At 35.8% G+C, this 17580-nt stretch overlaps 2 protein-coding genes across 3 annotated transcripts in view; one reads left to right on the top strand and one right to left on the bottom strand.

The window, feature by feature from the left end:
* Positions 1–17509, bottom strand: part of LOC116292003 (hemicentin-2-like) — a 33084-nt gene extending 15575 nt beyond the window's left edge. Inside the window, exons 1-15 of one of the 2 annotated variants that reach the window (XM_089039822.1) lie at positions 17374–17509; positions 9764–10135; positions 7972–8235; positions 7033–7302; positions 6064–6345; positions 5050–5310; positions 4260–4526; positions 3623–3919; positions 3393–3508; positions 3227–3285; positions 2816–2961; positions 2350–2484; positions 2215–2239; positions 2109–2139; positions 451–1823 (exon numbers count right to left, since the gene is read on the bottom strand). In XM_089039822.1, the coding sequence (XP_088895948.1) occupies positions 1812–1823; positions 2109–2139; positions 2215–2239; positions 2350–2484; positions 2816–2961; positions 3227–3285; positions 3393–3508; positions 3623–3919; positions 4260–4526; positions 5050–5310; positions 6064–6345; positions 7033–7302; positions 7972–8235; positions 9764–10135; positions 17374–17428 (2592 nt within the window). In that variant the 5' untranslated portion in view covers positions 17429–17509 and the 3' untranslated portion in view covers positions 451–1811. Of the gene's footprint in view, positions 1–450; positions 1824–2108; positions 2140–2214; positions 2240–2349; positions 2485–2815; positions 2962–3226; positions 3286–3392; positions 3509–3622; positions 3920–4259; positions 4527–5049; positions 5311–6063; positions 6346–7032; positions 7303–7971; positions 8236–9763; positions 10136–16376; positions 16623–17373 lie in introns of those variants that run through there. The other variant, XM_089039821.1, reaches the window with a different exon arrangement.
* Positions 11096–12867, top strand: LOC148905689 (uncharacterized). The gene has a single exon (XM_089039843.1). It carries the CDS (start codon positions 11100–11102, stop codon positions 12279–12281), a length of 1182 nt encoding a protein of 393 aa, XP_088895969.1. The 5' UTR covers positions 11096–11099; the 3' UTR covers positions 12282–12867.
* Positions 17510–17580: the final 71 nt, after the last annotated feature.

Here is a 17580-nt window from a genome sequence, read left to right as displayed (position 1 = left end):
AGCAATGCTGAAACCAAAACCATTGCCAACGATTCCATATTAATAAGCATACTCTTGTTTTAATTGTACAATGTATTTGATTTCATAATCAAATAAATACACGCTACTCACAAAGTTGTCATAGAAATGTCATCTTCAGTTGACGGTCTCGCCTTACTTAACATAGTACAATATATCAAGTTGGGCTACCTATGTTAATACTATGTAGCTCATATATCTTTTTTCCATTCCACACACGATATGGGAGCTTCTAGGAGACCTTGGAAATTTGGGCTGTTAAAATCCAAGTTATGAGATTCAAGTACAGATTGCTAAGTGTCAGCTATGATCGAGAGTGTACGGGAAGGGGAGAGAAAAGAGACTTGTTTGTCATTCTTCTCAATGAAGCTTTCAAATAAAAACTTTCACGTGGTAGAAGTAAATCTAACAAACATAAAACTCAACTTTCAATTAATATTTGTCAACTGTTTGCTTTATTGTTTATTAGTATCAATAAGTGATTGAAATCCAATATAGCTTGGTTATTGTGTCAGCATATTATATTGAATGTATGTGGTTAATAATTATGAATTTATCGCTTTTTTGAAGGTCTTACTTTCTTTTCTTGAGTTTCTGCTTAAGATTATGAAATATCAGTGTATGATTAACTTGATCCAAGAGAATATGAACTAAGAGATCGAATCCCCGTGCCCCATCATGTGCACACTGTGATGCTATTTTTAGAACCTATTCTAAAAATACTGATCCAATGATATCATTTATTTGATCGTTTGATTTTCTGCTCGCGCATAGTACGCGCACGCTCTACGCTGTTTGCTAACTTTCCTTGTGATTTTCTTATGTTCAAATGTTCAAATCTGCCCTCTCAAGATCAGTGACGATGTAGGTCGAAAGCTTTGGAAAATAAATGTAAAAATACTCCAGAAAGTTAAAAAAAAATTACTACTTATATTTCCTGTCGTATTTGTCAAGCTTCCGACGTGCACATTCATATTCAGGGCATAGTCGAAATAACGGAAATACCACAAAAACGTGGCAAACAGCAAACAGCGTAGAGCGCGCGCAGTAAATTCGCGTGCAGAAAAACAAATGGTCTAAAAATAGCATCAAACTGTGCACATGATGGTTACAAGGCTATATAGGGGGAATTCCTTCTCTTTGTTCATTTTCTCTTGCTTGATTTACGTTTGATGAATGTGTCTAAAAGAACCGAAAAAAAGTGCAAAGTGTGATCAAAACTGCAAGTGTATCTTTTATGATGGAGGAGTGAGTGTGCTATCAGTAATGACACAGATGCCCCGCATATCATTTACACTATAAAATAGCATTTTTAAAAGCAAAAGGCAATGGATCATCAATACTGTTCTCGTTTGGCCCTTATTGACTCAACATTTGCTCAAGTCATCGAGAGACTGGTACTGTGGAGACACGCCCTTGTGTTGAATTGCCTGGTACTCTCCTGTACGTGTTGGGTTTCCTGTGGATGACATTACCGCACTCTTATGGGGCAGCCGTGTGAAAGGACTCAGTGAATCGTAGTTACCAGTACGAGGTTGGATGGTTTGATAGGTGAGTGGTGGTGGATTTGAAACAGTCCCTGTCTGTCTATGTTGATCTGCACTTTCATACTGAGGCATGGGAATATTTGTCTGTACACCGGAATGTGGTTGGGATAGCTTTGTTCTTGTTGTCACCGGCTCATATTCAGGGATACCTGCATTAATCGTCGATAATCCTCGCCTTCCTATTGGTTCATATTCTGGCACGCTTGGTGTTTCGTTATCTGTAGCATTGAAACTTGTCTCTTGAAGTTAGATGTCGTTCTTTGTTCGTAAGGAAGAATAATAGTAATGAATGAATAGACAGAGAAGAAACAAATATATAACGAACGAAGAAATAAAATGCAACAAACATGAAATGAATGAATAGATGGATGCATGGATGGATGGATGGATGAATATACATGGATAGGATGAATATACATGGATAGGATGAATATACATGGATAGCTACATCCAAATTTCATGCCAAAAAAACAATAACACGTAGATAATATTAGATAATATACTTTATATATATATTGTATATACATATATATACAAAATTACCATTTGCCCCATCTCGTCACTTGTGTTCGATCTGCAAAAGGGGATATTAACATTTAATTGTTTTAATCAAAACCTTTATCATCTAAATGTCTCAGATAGTACGTACTTTTTTCCAGAACTTCCTTTTGAATCTAAAATCAGGAAAAAAAAATCAAATTAGAATTTTAATCCTATCTTTTTTTTCCTTTTCCATCTTTACCTTCATGTTCCATGTGTTTACACCCAAAATAAAGTATCATACCTTTTCTACGTGACCACAGGAACCCCACTATAAGTATGATGATCAGAACAATCGACAAACCAAACAGTGCTCCAAGAACTGCCGCTAGTGTCTTGTTCTCCTCTTTACATGGAATCGGCGTATTTTCTTTGTAGTCTACAAAAGGGTTATTTATGTCATTACAATACAATACAAATATGGTCACTCAGATTTTTACCACTATTTTCATTTATACACGATATCGAGACAAAATTCGGTACAGCCAAATCAGGCAATATAGACTAAGCATCGCAAACATGTCAAATAAATCCTTAGAGTAGGTAAAAGTACATGGGGCGATTCATTTGAATGACGACAGTCTATTGTTCGATTTCCCAGTTACGACCTATGTCTTGATGAGCTCGTAGCGATGACAGCAGTGGTAAAACAAAAGTAAAAACACTCTTGGCCTTCCCCGAGTAGAATCCAAGCTACTAAACCATCTTACCATTTGATTTCTGAATGCTGTTGTAGTCTATCTGTAAGCCATCGATTTCTTCTCCTTGGCTTTTGATATACTCTCTCAAAGGCAGCAGTGGATCAGGTACTTGACCGATGACGTCAAGTTCAAACCGCACTATGATGCTTCCCTTACTATTGTAATGAATCGTAAAGATAAAAAGAATACCGCTTTGCTCGAGTCAAACCATAATATATTGACATTACTCATGTAGGTAAGGATAACGTGTGGATTTTCTTAACTGCAAGGCTAACCTGGTCTCAAATTCAGTAAGGAGAGAGGATCTATATAGCGTAGACCTCGGCAAGCTGCGCTACTGCTGTATTTAGTGGCGGTGCTAGCTTAGCGATTATAAGTGCATTTACTGGAATTATAGCAACTATATATTTGAATACTTACATGAAATCCTTTATGTTTACGGTAGCCAAATATGGTACACCTGAGTATGCAGCTTCTAACTAGAAATAAATAAAATAAAGTAATGAAAATAATGACCATGCAGTGAACGAACGAACGAACGAACGAACGAACGAACGAACGAACGAAAATAACTAGAGCTACTTACTATTTTGATGCACTTGTTTTTAAGATCATTGTAGCCTGCTGACTTTGTATCTTGTAGGTCATCCTGCCATTTCGGGTTTGCTATACTAAACTGGCCGGCAAAAGTTTCCTTTAAAACTAAATCAGAAACAAAAAAACAGTAAAACATGGCATGGTAGATCATAGCAAAAAACATCAGGACTTGCTCAACTTAAGCCAGTGACATTTGTAACTCTTATTAAGATTACTCACGTATCGACTGTCTGTAAAAATGCAATGTCCTTTCTCGTACACCAATGCTATTTTCAGCCTTACATACAATGCTAGCATTGTCGACATCATTCTGGATGATAACCACCACCAAATACTGTTTTCTATTTATCGCTGCATCGTGGCTGGTGGTGGCAGCAAATATATTCGGTGCAGAAGGATTACAAGACAGGGATGTGTTACTGGGATAAGCGTTGATACTAAGGTTGAACAATACCAGTGGATTGGACTGACTGTAGCTCTGGTTACTTGATCCAATCACTTCCAGAGGATCTAAGTCTGTTTAAAAAGAGAAACAAACGAAAGAAATATTTACACTGATATTCATTGAATCAAACAATCATTCATCCACTCAGTCAGTCAGCATCGACACTGCTTTAGGATATAAAGAAGGGGCTTGATATCAATCAGCTGAATGAATGTCATAAATCTGATTAACATACTTCAGTGAGGAGCAAGCCCTGCTCCCTTTCGCAATCATCCACTGGTGTACATTTCCATAGTAAACTTGCTATGCAGGTGATAAAAATCCCACACGAGACCGGAATTAACGTTGACGACCTATAGGGTTTAATTGTAAACAATGGAATTTTCTTTATCATCAAGCAAGTCTACTTACAATAAACAGATATGTGAATTTTTTGCTCGGTTTTATTGCATTCGTCTCCATTGTGTAAGATAAACTTGTAGGATCCAGCATCTGCTCGATTTATTGGGTTGAATATAAGATCATTCCCATTCCACGCAAGTCCATCTTTGGTCCATCTTCCAGTGAGAGGAGGACTTCCAGATCTATTGCACGTCACTGTTACCACATCCCCTTCAACGACTGGTTGGCTCGTACTTAGAGTACCATTAATACGGCAATTGGTGATTTTGGGAGGCTCTGAAAATTATGAATAAATTCGAAGTTGGATTTTTTTAGGATGTCTGTTTTTAAATCGATCCTGTTAATCGGGAAAGAAAGAGGTAGAAGTGTAGGGAAAAAGGGGATATCTTTAATGACATTTTACCTAATATGCTATCGATTTATCCATCTGATAGCGCTATCTTCCCTCAATACAACCGGTCCCTGTATCGTCATAGCAAAAATAGCTTTATTACATTTGAAAGTAAGGTAGAATTTAAGACATGTGCAATGAGCTGACAGTGAAAAATGAAAACAAAACACGTTTTTCACAGACAGCCAGATATCTTAACAATACAATGATTATCTATGCATGCAGTTCGAGCGCTTTTTTTTTTTTTTTTTTTGCTCATTAGCATTCCCAAGGTGCTAAGGCGTACATTTGCATCCCCTACGCTTTTGTTAGGAACAACTCTACTCTATCATTGACATTTTCTCCTGGTATGCATATATAAATACATACATAACTATCAGCCATGCTATGGTATATTATCTGGTTTACCTTTTACTGTAACACTTTCGCTCTTACTTGGTCCAATACCAACTTTATTATTTGGTATACAGGTAAGACTGTAATTTCCATTCTCAGCAAGTTCAACAACAAAGATACCAATAGCATTACTACCAAGAAACACGTTACTACGATACAAAGAGTAAACTGGGGCGGGCTTCGCGTGTGACGCACAGGTAACGTGTATCGAATCTCCTTTACAGAAGACCTTTTTCTCATCAGATATCTTAATGCTGGTATTTTCTGGTCTGTCTGGAAAATAACAACGCATCATACATTACAATACAACCTTGTTAAGCATGAATGCATTGTAATGTAATTAAAGGCCAGTTTTCATACAATCAGCTTCGCTTACATATGAATGAAAACTAAGTTCGTTGGTGGGAGCTGAGATGAAAGTCAGTGGCCTTTCTTGGTAAAGCGAGATTGGATTAAGAGAAAAAAAGAAAAAAAACACAAAAAAAAACAAAAAAACCAGCAATCCTCTTTGATATACCAGTTATTACATTTTTGTGTTCAGTAATTTGGCAATTGCGTAAAACAATAGAGTGGTTTTCATAATCCCGTGAAATACACATTAGGCACATTTAGTATTTTTGCACTCTAACTCTTTTGTTTTCTATTTCTATTTCATTATTCTGACTATTACTCTTATTGCACTCTAATTAGTACACTTTGTTTCATGGGTTTATGAAAACCACTCTACATCATTCATATTTTGTATAATATCCTTAAGTAATGTTAAAATTTTCAACGTGCGCTTGAAAGCGACTTTTGATGGCATTATATAAAGCTAGTTTTCAATTGAAATTTATAGCATATATATGACATTACAAGTAACATTACAAGCATGCAACCATAAAGCGCTATTCTCTAGTTTCAGGACTAACATTTTTGTTCACTTTGATCAATGATAATCAATAGCTAGAAAAAGTTCCCTTATGAAAATGAATTGTTCTTTTCGCATGACAAAATGTACATTGAGTATATTAAATCTTCACTTACAGTTAACAGATAAAATGAATGATTTCCTTCCCGGATTGCCAACCCCGTTGTCAGCAATGCAGGTATAATTTCCTGTGTCGCCTATTGCAAATTTTTGGTAGACAAGCTTGTTCACTGGACTTGATACTGAACTGCTTCCATTGTAATGTTCTCCATTCTTCATCCATCTGATGTTTGGCATGGGTTTACCAGTAGCATTACACAACAAGGTGATGGTTTGGTTATCGACGGCAACTCCACTTTGACAGCCTTGACAAATCAACACAATGATTGTTGGAGGGACTGCAATATTGTTGAATAGGATAGTTAAATAAATAATAGATATATACGACAATCTCACAGGTTGCAAATAATAGAGGTACAGGTAATTTTAGGGAACTCACTTAAAAATAAAACACATTCAGACCATCTCACGTGACCGCTATTAAACGCCCCCATAACCAATATTTAAAATTAGCATTGCTCCTCGTCAAAGAGGGGTACAATTAGATTTTTTTGCAATAGATCGGTCATTTTTGGCGCATTAAGTTTTTTGCCCGTTTAAAAAAGTAAAATAAAAAGTTGCTTAATATTTTATCTTACCAATAAGTACCGCATATAGTTAACTCAAAACTAGGAAAAAGTAAAACATTTTCTCTGGCATTGTTTAACAGTTATGCTATAACAGTTACAATAATGATGATGACGATAATGATGATGATGATCATGAAGATAATTAGTATGAGAAAAAATGGGGTATGCATTAGACACACACAGTCTCAGCTCTTATGGCCAGGTATTAGCATATGAATAATTAAATTAGCTAGTAGCTATTAGTTTAGGCTATTCTAAAACAACTGGTAGACAATTGCCATTGGTACATTAACACACCATCACATCATGTGATCGATATAGACGAGACAATTTGAAAAGTTGTATAACAAAACTAGGTTCAGATCACTAAAATAACAATTGTGACATAACACTAACAGTATACACTGAGTGTGAGATTTTCCGATGCTGTTTTATTGCACTCCTTGCCATTGTTGACTGTCATGTGATAATTTCCAGTATTTTCTCTGTTGACAGAATTAAACGTCAGGCTCGCTTGATTCCACACTTGACTACCATCGGCCCATGTTATGTACAGTGGATCACTACCAGTGATGTTACACGACAACGTCACTCTTTCTCCTTCGACCACTGCACCATTGATCATATTCATACTAGCAACCTTACATCCATCAATATTTGGGGGTTCTACAGAGAGAAAAGCATAGAATCAAATATTTATTTGAATCCACAAAGAAAGTCACCAAACCCGTGAAATAGATTAATAATACACAGTAGACCCTAATTCCATTGCATTCTTTTTTTGTATCGACTATTGCATCAGATGTTGAGTTTTTATTTAGAGGGATTTAATAATTGCCCTCACACAAATGTCAAATGGTGTTAGTAGTATGTTTCTATGGCAATACACTTCAAATGTTGTGATGAAAGAAGAGAAGCAAAACAGTAATTCAAAGTTATGAAAGTTATGAAAAAGTAAAAGTTGCAGTACGTACTATTTCTTAATTCTGAACCAAGGTCATTTTAAAATCGTTTTGAAAACGCTTATGGTATAATACCAATTACATACTTACATAAGTACTTTATTTAGCATCATGAACAAATTATAATTTTATATTAAATATTCATAATGATAAATTAACATGTTAGCACTTAGGAAGCGCCGTAAGCACTCAAGAAGTGGGAGAAGCACTCAATTACGTCTCGTGCTTCTCCTTACACTTCGCTCGATTTTACGTCACGTCCTGAATGTTTTATTACTGAACGGAGCACTGAAATACCAGTTTTATTTGTTAGATATATGACCATGAAATAACATCAAATGTTTGAAAGAGAGATTTAGTACTCCCATAGTACCTTTAACGAGAAGCGGCAAATTTCTATATTGACCAAACCCCACGGTGTTGTACGATACACAGGTGTAGTTTTTCTTGCCTAATTCATTTAATGTCACACTAAACACTCCACTTGTACTGTTATCATGGATCTGCCTTGTGTTACGATACAAAGAGTAGTTAGCAGGAGGCTTGGCATAGGATGTACACGAGATAGTTGCAAGACTTCCAAGACAAAAACCAGTCTGGTTTGGAGAAATGTTGATCGATGTGGATTCTGCCAAGACTGGAAAGAAATCCAAAGACAGATACTTTAGTAAATGAAACTTCTTTTGGAACTATTTACTATAGCAAGCCGGTTAAAAAGGCACTTCATCAGCATTCATTTAATTTCTTTTACCGTTATTTGGGCCGGAGCTATCTATTATAGCGAGCCGGGTAAAAGGGCATTTCATCAGCATTCATTTTTCTTGGCCGTTTTCCTGCATATGTCTTAAAAGTAACGGGATCTTTATCGCTCAAACGGGGTTAAAACAATTTTGAAGTAAATTGTCTTATATATGTCCTGTTTTCTCGGTCTTGTACGTTCGGTCTTTCAAAAACTTTCTAGATATTCTTCACCTGTTGATATTTGGCGTATTTTTGCATTGTTCTGAAACGTGCACTCTCTAGTTTCTTGATAACCCCTGTGAGGTTAATATGACTTAACCAAACTGCGTTCAATCAGTTCCTTCTCATAAAAATAGCAGTCTCACTTCACCTTTCGCTTTCTGTCAGCGGAATCGTTTCGCTCGCCGCCTTATTTTCCCTTTTTGCTTGACTGAAATTGTTCTGTTTTGTTTCCGGACTCTCCTTCTTTCAGTTTATAATACTGAATCTTTTTATTTTATTATCTTTGAATATCGTTCGAAACCGTAGCAAACACAGAATTAGGAAGTTTGTTATATGTTCTTGCTGTCTTTTTTTCGGACTGCAATAAATAATGAACTCGCTCAGGTAGTCATTGAGTTGTACTGACGGGAATTCTATTTCGATTCTTTTTTTTTTTTTTTCCACTCGATTATTCAAAAGAAATTGTTTCAGCAGAACATCGTTTTGAATTATTTTCTTCTCGTATTTTCGTTGTCTTGACCTTCTACAAATTTGCCGTGTTTCTGCAAACATGGAAGCCAAGGGGAAAAGGTCCGACTCTGCACTAAGAACCCTATTAGACTCAAACTTTAAAATGTTTTTGTGCTTTGATTTGTATTTCTTGCAGCATCTTTAAGAGTATGAAATAGAAAGAAATCGATCATTCGATTACATCGCTGTTTCGCTCGTATACTAAAATAAATCAAAAAGTTCAGTTCAACCTCGACTTCTAGCCTTCGTTTCGCGGTAACTCAAGCGAATTGGATTTGGGAAAGGTCTATTCCAGTCCCTTTTGTCAACAAAAGAAAATATAAGTGTGATTTGTTAATTGAGTATTATTCTATGGAAATAGGTTCTTTGTTCATGAAGAAATAATTAAAAAATACTACTCGCGTTTGATAAAAGTGGCTTAATACCTCAGTCTTTGGAAATTTCTCAATTTTACTGAATTTGTGTTTTTCAGTTTTGTGGCCCGTCAAGTTGAATGCTGCACGCAGCCTTGAGCAAAAGGGTCTATTGGTTCAGAGTAAAGCAGAGTGCAGAAGATATAGGAGGCAGCGAAATAATTGAATCGCAAAAGGAGAGCCGGCACCCTGAAGAATGTTTTTGAGCTATTGTGAATTAATAATAACAAAACTCTTACAAATTAAACTAAACTTGTGGTAAATATCGTAGCAGCTCACCGTTCACTATCAATTTCGTGTAACTTTCAGAAAATTTCCTGTCAGTGTTCAACACAAATATAATGTAAAACATTTCGTCTGCAGCCCTTAGGTTCCTCAATTCAAAAGCGACGTTTACGATATCCAAAGAAAATGTAACGTTCAATTCTATATCACCAGTTCTGTTAGCGAGGTACACATCTTTTCTTCCTGTTGGTTCGATTAGTCTTATTACTTCTTGTTTTCCAGTATCAGTTTTCTCTTTGTTCCTGTGTATTTCCACAGTATCCCAAGAGAAACCAGAACCAACATCAACAGTCCAATTCAGTCGGGCAGCTTCGCCTCGAACGAAGCTTACTGAATCTTCTGAATGTAGCCAAGTGAAAGCTGCATCTACAAGGAAAACAAAATCCTATACTTTAGTTTTGGAGCAGTATCTGAAGATCTTAATTAAATCGCATTTTCAAGCTATTACCTGAGCTCTGACAAAGAAAAGTAGAAAAAGCAGCGGTTAATGTAACACTCAAAGATTAATGAAACAATTAAAAAGAGACAAATAACACACAGCCAACTGAATGTTGCATCTACAAGGAAAAGTATCGACATTATCATGTTTTAGCGATGTCAATAACATTCAAACTCTGAACTTGTTTGATGAAAAGCCTAGCGTGGAGATATATACCAGTTTAATAAATATTGCCGCTTGGCATCTGTTACTCACGCTTAAAAACAAAATAATCGCTTAGTCTCTTTTTGGAATCTTAGCTTTAACAAGAAAATATTTTAAATGACGTCAACCAAAATTAATCTAGATAGCAGATTAACGTAAGTAACTTAAGTAACTTGAGAGAGCAGCTTATTATTGAAATTTAACGTATTAGTATAACGCACTATCTTACCATTTACTAGGGCGTGTGTTTCACTGATACGTTACGTTAATCTGCTATCAAGTTACTGGTAGTACGGTAGTTGTTTCAAATCTCAACACAGAAAACCCAGTAAAGCACTTTATTGATATATTCATTCATGTACAAATTCTAAAGCCGTGATTACCTGTCCTTACCTGTGATTACCTGTCCTTACCTGTGATTACCTGTCCTTACCTGTGATTACCTGTCCTTACCTGTTGTTACCTGTCCTTACCTGTGATTACCTGTCCTTACCTGTGATTACCTGTCCTTACCTGTGATTACCTGTCCTTACCTGTGATTACCTGTCCTTACCTGTGATTACCTGTCCTTACCTGTGATTACCTGTCCTTACCTGTGATCACCTGTCCTTACCTGTGATTACCTGTCCTTACCTGTGATTACGGCGTTTCTATCGTACATACATTCAAGAAGACCTAAAGAATGGCATGCTTCTTGGTGTTAGAAGAAAAGCTGGTCTTGGAGATGAGTTTTTCTATAACAATGCCCAGGAATGCAACAATTTTAAATACAAATCGAAGATCCGCGAAAGCAAATTTGAAAATGCCACTGGGTACAGACCCAGTATGAAATGTACATGGGTCGAAGCTATAAAGATAATTGGTAGTATGGTTGAGGAAGTAAACAGAGAGAAGGAACGAGCTTTGTTGAGGAAAGGACAATTTTTGCTGTCTCCCAATTACAGGCACCTGGAGATAACGATTCAACAGTGGTCCTCGATGACACCCAACGAGAGGCAGCAACGACTTGCAAAGCTGTCTCTAAAGTCTTGCGCCACTCCATTTACGGTAGAGAGCAAGGAGAAGCATGCTACCCCATTAGGAAAGTTTGAAGATACGAGTCTACCAGAATTCTTGAAAGGTTCTTTTATGAACGCGTCCAAGATTGTTGAACTGAAAGGAGTCGGTCCTTTCCCAAATAACACAAATAAAAGGACGGTGATTTCTCTTTCAAAATCCACAGTTCACACTGTTGACATTCAAAAAAGTGGGAAAGTTGTATGCGATGACACCTGCCCCCGGTACAAAGAACATGCCATCTGTGCAAACACGATTGCCGTTGCACACTGTGTTGGAAAGCTCTCGCATTTTCTGGACTCATATAAAGCCCCTCTTGACCGCATGGTTCGCTCGTCCATTCCAAGCGGGTCCGGGATGAAAGCGAACCAGAAAAAAAGAAAACGAGTGAGAGGAGCCGACAAGTTAACTCGGGATGTGGGAACTTATGGGGATAGAGTGCAGGCCGGTGATGTTTTCTCAGAGGATGAGCCCTACGAACTGATGATGGTAAAAAATACTGCTGCAACCACTTGCTATGGCTGCAAGGGACGGGTGCGCGACAAGCCATCCTCGCCACCACCTCCTGCTCCTTACGATATTTTTATAATGCATCGTGAACGTAGAGTGTTTAGAAAACGTGGTGAAATTAAAGTCAGGATTACAACTGAGCCCGAGCGAGTCTTCTTTCACCCCACAGAGGCATGCTGTGCTGACCTCAAAAAGTCTGACGTCCGCGATGGGAAGCTACTAATATCTAAAGATGTCTTGGGCCAGTTGAAAGACAGCCACAAGCGTCTTCTCTTCAACGAATTTGGAGTTATTTTTGACTAGAGTTTAGTATAGAGTGTAGTCAATAAACCCTTGAAACAGTAGAGTGAACGCACTTAAAGCGTGAAATTGTACAAAATCTGAATAGTACAAAATAGTGCAGAAGCCTCTGTTTTCTATTGTTTAAATGTTGCTCTTGCACAATTTAGATAGTACAATTTCACGGTTTAAGTGCGTTCACTCTACTATCTAATTAAGATATAGATTTGGTGCTATCTACGTGTAAACAAAATTACGAGTATTTCGTGGGTTTATTGACTGCACTCTACGCTTATTTATGGCGACATGGTAACTTAAGAAAAACTAAGTAGAAAAAAAGCATTTTTTCCAAAATAACTGACAGTACATACTTAGAGCAGTTTTCGTATGAGTGCGAAATTTACCGTACTGTACCGTGACCGTACCGTAATTTCTATAAAAACATTCTAAATTGCTGTCGTAACCGTACTCTAACTATGCAGTAACTGTTACGGCCAGTTACCCACTCATACGATTTATATACTATTCTACGATTCTACGTGCATTCGGCTGCAATGTTTATTTTCTTTTACATTGTTTTGTTTGTCAGACATTTAGGGAAAATTAGATAGATAAAAAGATGACAAAACATTTTTTCTATCATTTTTAATTAAGAAAGAAGCAATAATAAACATTGAGTACAAACACTAAAAGTTCGCACTATTTACTACAAAATGGTGCTAATTAATTGAATAGAAAAACACAGAATTAGACTAGTATTATATAGCATAATTAGTGATATTTGGAGTTGTGGATAGCATTTACCCGTTAAATAAGCTTTAGCGTATTCAATACAATCTTTTACATTTTAGTTGTACACTTTGGTTCACGGTCTAATGAAAACTACGCGTGTACTCTTCGTTGCACGATTTTAGTGTTTGTGCAGTACTCTACAAAGGAGCATTACAATCAACAGAGCAATATTTAATCATTTTCGAATATCATTTGAAATAATTCCATATTATACTTGATATTCCTAGATAAATCTGTTATTATAATGCTTGAAACGTTTTTCCATGAACAAAGAATGTACAAAAGATTTTGCTATTTTCCGTGATACGAAAAATTGATTTTACGTGAAACGTGATCACTTCGATTTTAGCGTGAATGGGAATGTAAGAATTTTACGTGAGGCGGGAATTGGCCAAATAATTTTACGTGAATGCATTTTGCGAGGGGGTATAGGGGACCCTGGTACACCTTAATACCTCAAAACATCTACAGGAGCATATTTATATAAGTATACAGGAGCACACACATAAGTAATGCCCTACGTTCGTCCTTGTTATTTATATCTAGACGGTTTTGGATATTTTGTTGTATGTAACTTATATCTTATTGACATTGGTATACATCCCTTTATATCATTGTATGGCACTCGCAGCATTCCAATTGCATATTGCAATGACTAGTATTATTTACAAAACATGAATTGCTAATATTTTGACTTGAAGCGACGTCTTCTCAACGTCTAATCTTCTCAGCGTTTACCGTTTAAATAAACATCAAGTCAGTTTTTTATTCTTTTTTATTTTACCCGTTACCCGTTACCTGTTACCCATTACCCGTTACCTGTTACCCGTTACCTGTTACCCGTTACCTGTTGCCCATTACCTGTTACCCATTACCTGTTACCCGCATTTTAGATACGCCTGGTAATCACAGATAAGGACAGGTAATCACAGGTAAGGACAGGTAACCACAGGTAAGGACAGGTGATCACAGGTAAGACAGGTAACCACAGGTAAGGACAGGTGATCACAGGTAAGGACAGGTAACCACAGGTAAGGACTGGTAACAAATTTGCTCTGGATAATGTGTTTAATAGAAATAGAGTAGATATGTTTGTAAACATACATGTAATACTGAGAAAAATATTATACAGATGGTTAATTTTCTAAATAATGTGTCAAGAGCTGTTGCAATTTCAATAATGATGAAAGTTATATGATTTAGGTTGGTCACATAAATTTATGCATAAAAGCAAAGGAAAAATATAAACATATAATCAAATGAGCCACCATCTAGCATATATTTCAAATGCAAAAAAAAAAAAAAAAAAAGAAGATATTTAGAATGCCATTTGGCAGTTTTCCAAGAGCTTGTTATTTATTCTTATTTTGACCAAAGAGTATAAGCGCTAGCAGCTGGGGGCTTACTTTAATGAACAAACTTTATTTGTGGTTTCTTACTATTTTTGCTGTTTTTGGTCCTTTTTATGCAAACAGGCAGATAAGAAAAACATTTATATTTAGGATCAATTTTACATGTAATGTGATAAAGACATATTGCCTCTTTACATGTAAGAGCCCAATATATCATTTAAATTTGTTTTCCACATCTGCTAATTAACTCAAAAACTGTCTTGCAATGGAAACTGAAACTCATGAACAAAAAAAAATAATATCAAGTTTTTAAAGTGCCTATCACTCTGACAACATTCCACTAATAAAAGGGCCAATTTAGGTTCTTAGGATCGTCCACACTGGTAAGTTTATTTCGATCCGAGATCGATCCAACCCAACTCGATCTAGCCAGGTCAGTAGTCAGTTGGGTCGAATAAAAGCATTCGTGATAGAGTACAAACAATTAATCCGTGAAACACTAATTACTAAATAGTACAAAATAGTGCTAATTAAACAATAGAAAACAATGGAATTTGCATGAAATTGTGCTATTTAGTATTACTAAAGTTTCACGGTTATATTGTTTGCTACGAAAGCCGAGAAGGGACTTCAGACTTCAGAGATAAAAATTTCAGAGATAATGATTTCAGAGATAATGATTTCAGAGATAATAATTTCAGAGATAATAATTTCAGAGATAATAATTTCAGAGATAATAATTTCAGAGATAATAATTTCAGAGATAATAATTTCAGAGATAATAATTTCAGAGATAAAGGCTTATTATTATATAATTACCAATGAAATATCTATTTTTCTCTATTTCTACGGATTCGTGAGAGATCTTTTCATCACTTGAAGATAAAATTCGTATCTCCGCGCGTCCATGCAATATCCTCTATTTTATTTTATTTTTTTATTTTATTTTATTTATGCAATTACACTGATCAAGTCTTTGCTTCGTCTCCTTTAGATCGATTCGTATGCATTACGAACTCCGTTGTTATAGCCCCTGTTCGGGGCCATAAAGTCATAACTTGAAACCTTTTTCTTCGAGTCAGTTAAAATTTAATCTATTTCTTTAACTTGTTCGCTTTCACGCTTCTTGGTAACTAACTAACTTGTATATGTGACAGAGTCAAAAGACACTATTTTGGACAGTAATTATTTAGTCATAAATCTATATTTTTAATTAGGAATGCCTCGTATACACATAGGAATGTAATTCTTTAGTTAACTGTTTGCGTGGAAAATGCGTAAGCAAGAAATAATTTCCGTACGTAATTACATTACAGTGAGTCATGCCTAGGTTTGGCGCTTGTTTACGTAAGTTCGTGTTTGGGACATCCTGTTTGCGCCTAGGGCGTGCAACATTGCATAGGATGTGTAAGGTCTTAAGAATGCAGGTTTTTCCATAAAAATAGGCCCAAACTAAGCTTAAATCAGTGTAGTAAAAGTTCTTGAAGACGTTGCACATATCAAGACAAGGAATTCTCTACGATGTAAAGGTATGAATCTTTGAAGCCTTTTACACTTATACCTAGGATAGATTTAGGACAAATCTATGTTAATATCGTTAACTAGTCGTTATATTTTATAGTTTAGATTTTCTACATATTTGTTAAGCATTCGTTTCATGTTGTAGTAATTCTAGTCGCATTAGCGCGTAATTTAGTACAAAGTTATTCACGCAGTAGTAATTTAGTAATCACGCTGAGTGTATCTTGTCTTTTAAACTCTTTAAAACGTTTACTATAGGATCGCTACCGCCTTACTCGCTTGTTTAACCTTTTTACTACGATAAATAGCCTTAACTGCGGGATAAAAGACCTTTTCTTTCCAACCTTTAATTTGTTCGCTACTTAAACTCTACACTCAAGGTCATTGTCGCGACCGCGTGTTCAGTAAACCGTGTAATTCTTAGTTTGTCATAAACAAAGGTTAAAATACTTACCTAAAGCCATAGTTAACCTCTAGTCAATTTTTCCTATTGCTTTTTCCATTGGTTTAGTTCATTTTAAACGGTTTACCGACTTGTACATTAAACTTTGCAACCTAGTAATTTTCACTCGCGTATTGTAAACACTGCTAATCAGTATGCAATATTCAAATTACCTGTGACGTAATTTACGTATTTCCGTTTCTAGTTATATCTAGCAAAACTGTATTTTATTCATAACTTTTTAGCTATTTAGATAAGCTACAAATTTATTCTATCTCATTGTAAATATTTTTCTTGTTTTCATTAGAGATATCCTGTAATCTCGTTCCCGTTTTTTTTTCATGTATTGTAAAGTTGTGTGAATTTTTCAATAAATTCTTTTGTCAAAACCACTTGCAATCTGATTCATAGCTGAGCGCCTTGCCGCCGGTTACATATAAAGGGAATAAATTATTTGAATCTCTCGGGACATTTATTAAACAACTCGTCCTCGCTTTGCTCTTAATATTTCACTTTGAACTTTTATAATCCCTTGTTCACGAGCTTGTACAGCCCCTATGTTTTGGTCAGGTAAAAGTCATTCAATGAATTTTAATTATAGCATATGAGCTATATATATTACCGAGTATCCACTGGCATCCACTCTAAACGAGTATGGTATTGTATGATCTAAATGCAGAACACCCGATAATATAGCTCCGATATGAATGACTTTCACTTACCAAAAAATAGGGGCTATAACGGAGTTCGTACTGCATACATCGATCTAGGAGACGAAGCAAAGACTTGATGTCATTGCATAATAAGTTTTAAATTATTATCTCTGAAATTATTAACTCTGAAATCATTATCTCTGAAATTATTATCTCTGAAATCGTTATCTCTGAAATTATTATCTCTGAAGTCTGAAGTCCCTTCTCGGCTTTTCGTAGTTTGCACTCTAATAGTTGATTAGCTTTTATATTAATTGATGTTACACCGATTGACAACTATCTAGTCAGTTACTAACCTGCGAATATCAAAAAGCTTGAAAGTATTACGAGAATTGCCAGTGAATATTCCATCTTGTCTACTTGTGAAACTTTGTTTGAGTTATGGTCCAGAAATTATATTTGTTATCACCTAAAGTACTAGTAAGTAATACAAATAGAAGAGATATTTTAAAATTCAGGCACTTCCTCTTCCCCAGGCTCACGTTGATGTTTATTTTTAACGT

This window comes from Actinia tenebrosa, unplaced genomic scaffold, assembly GCF_029948245.1.
Source record: "Actinia tenebrosa isolate PJP-AT-01 unplaced genomic scaffold, QUT_ActTen_1.0 PGA_scaffold7__59_contigs__length_16204524, whole genome shotgun sequence".
Classification (NCBI taxonomy): domain Eukaryota; kingdom Metazoa; phylum Cnidaria; class Anthozoa; order Actiniaria; family Actiniidae; genus Actinia; species Actinia tenebrosa.
Note: the sequence above shows the minus strand (reverse complement) of the source record. Positions and strands in the feature narration are given on the sequence as shown.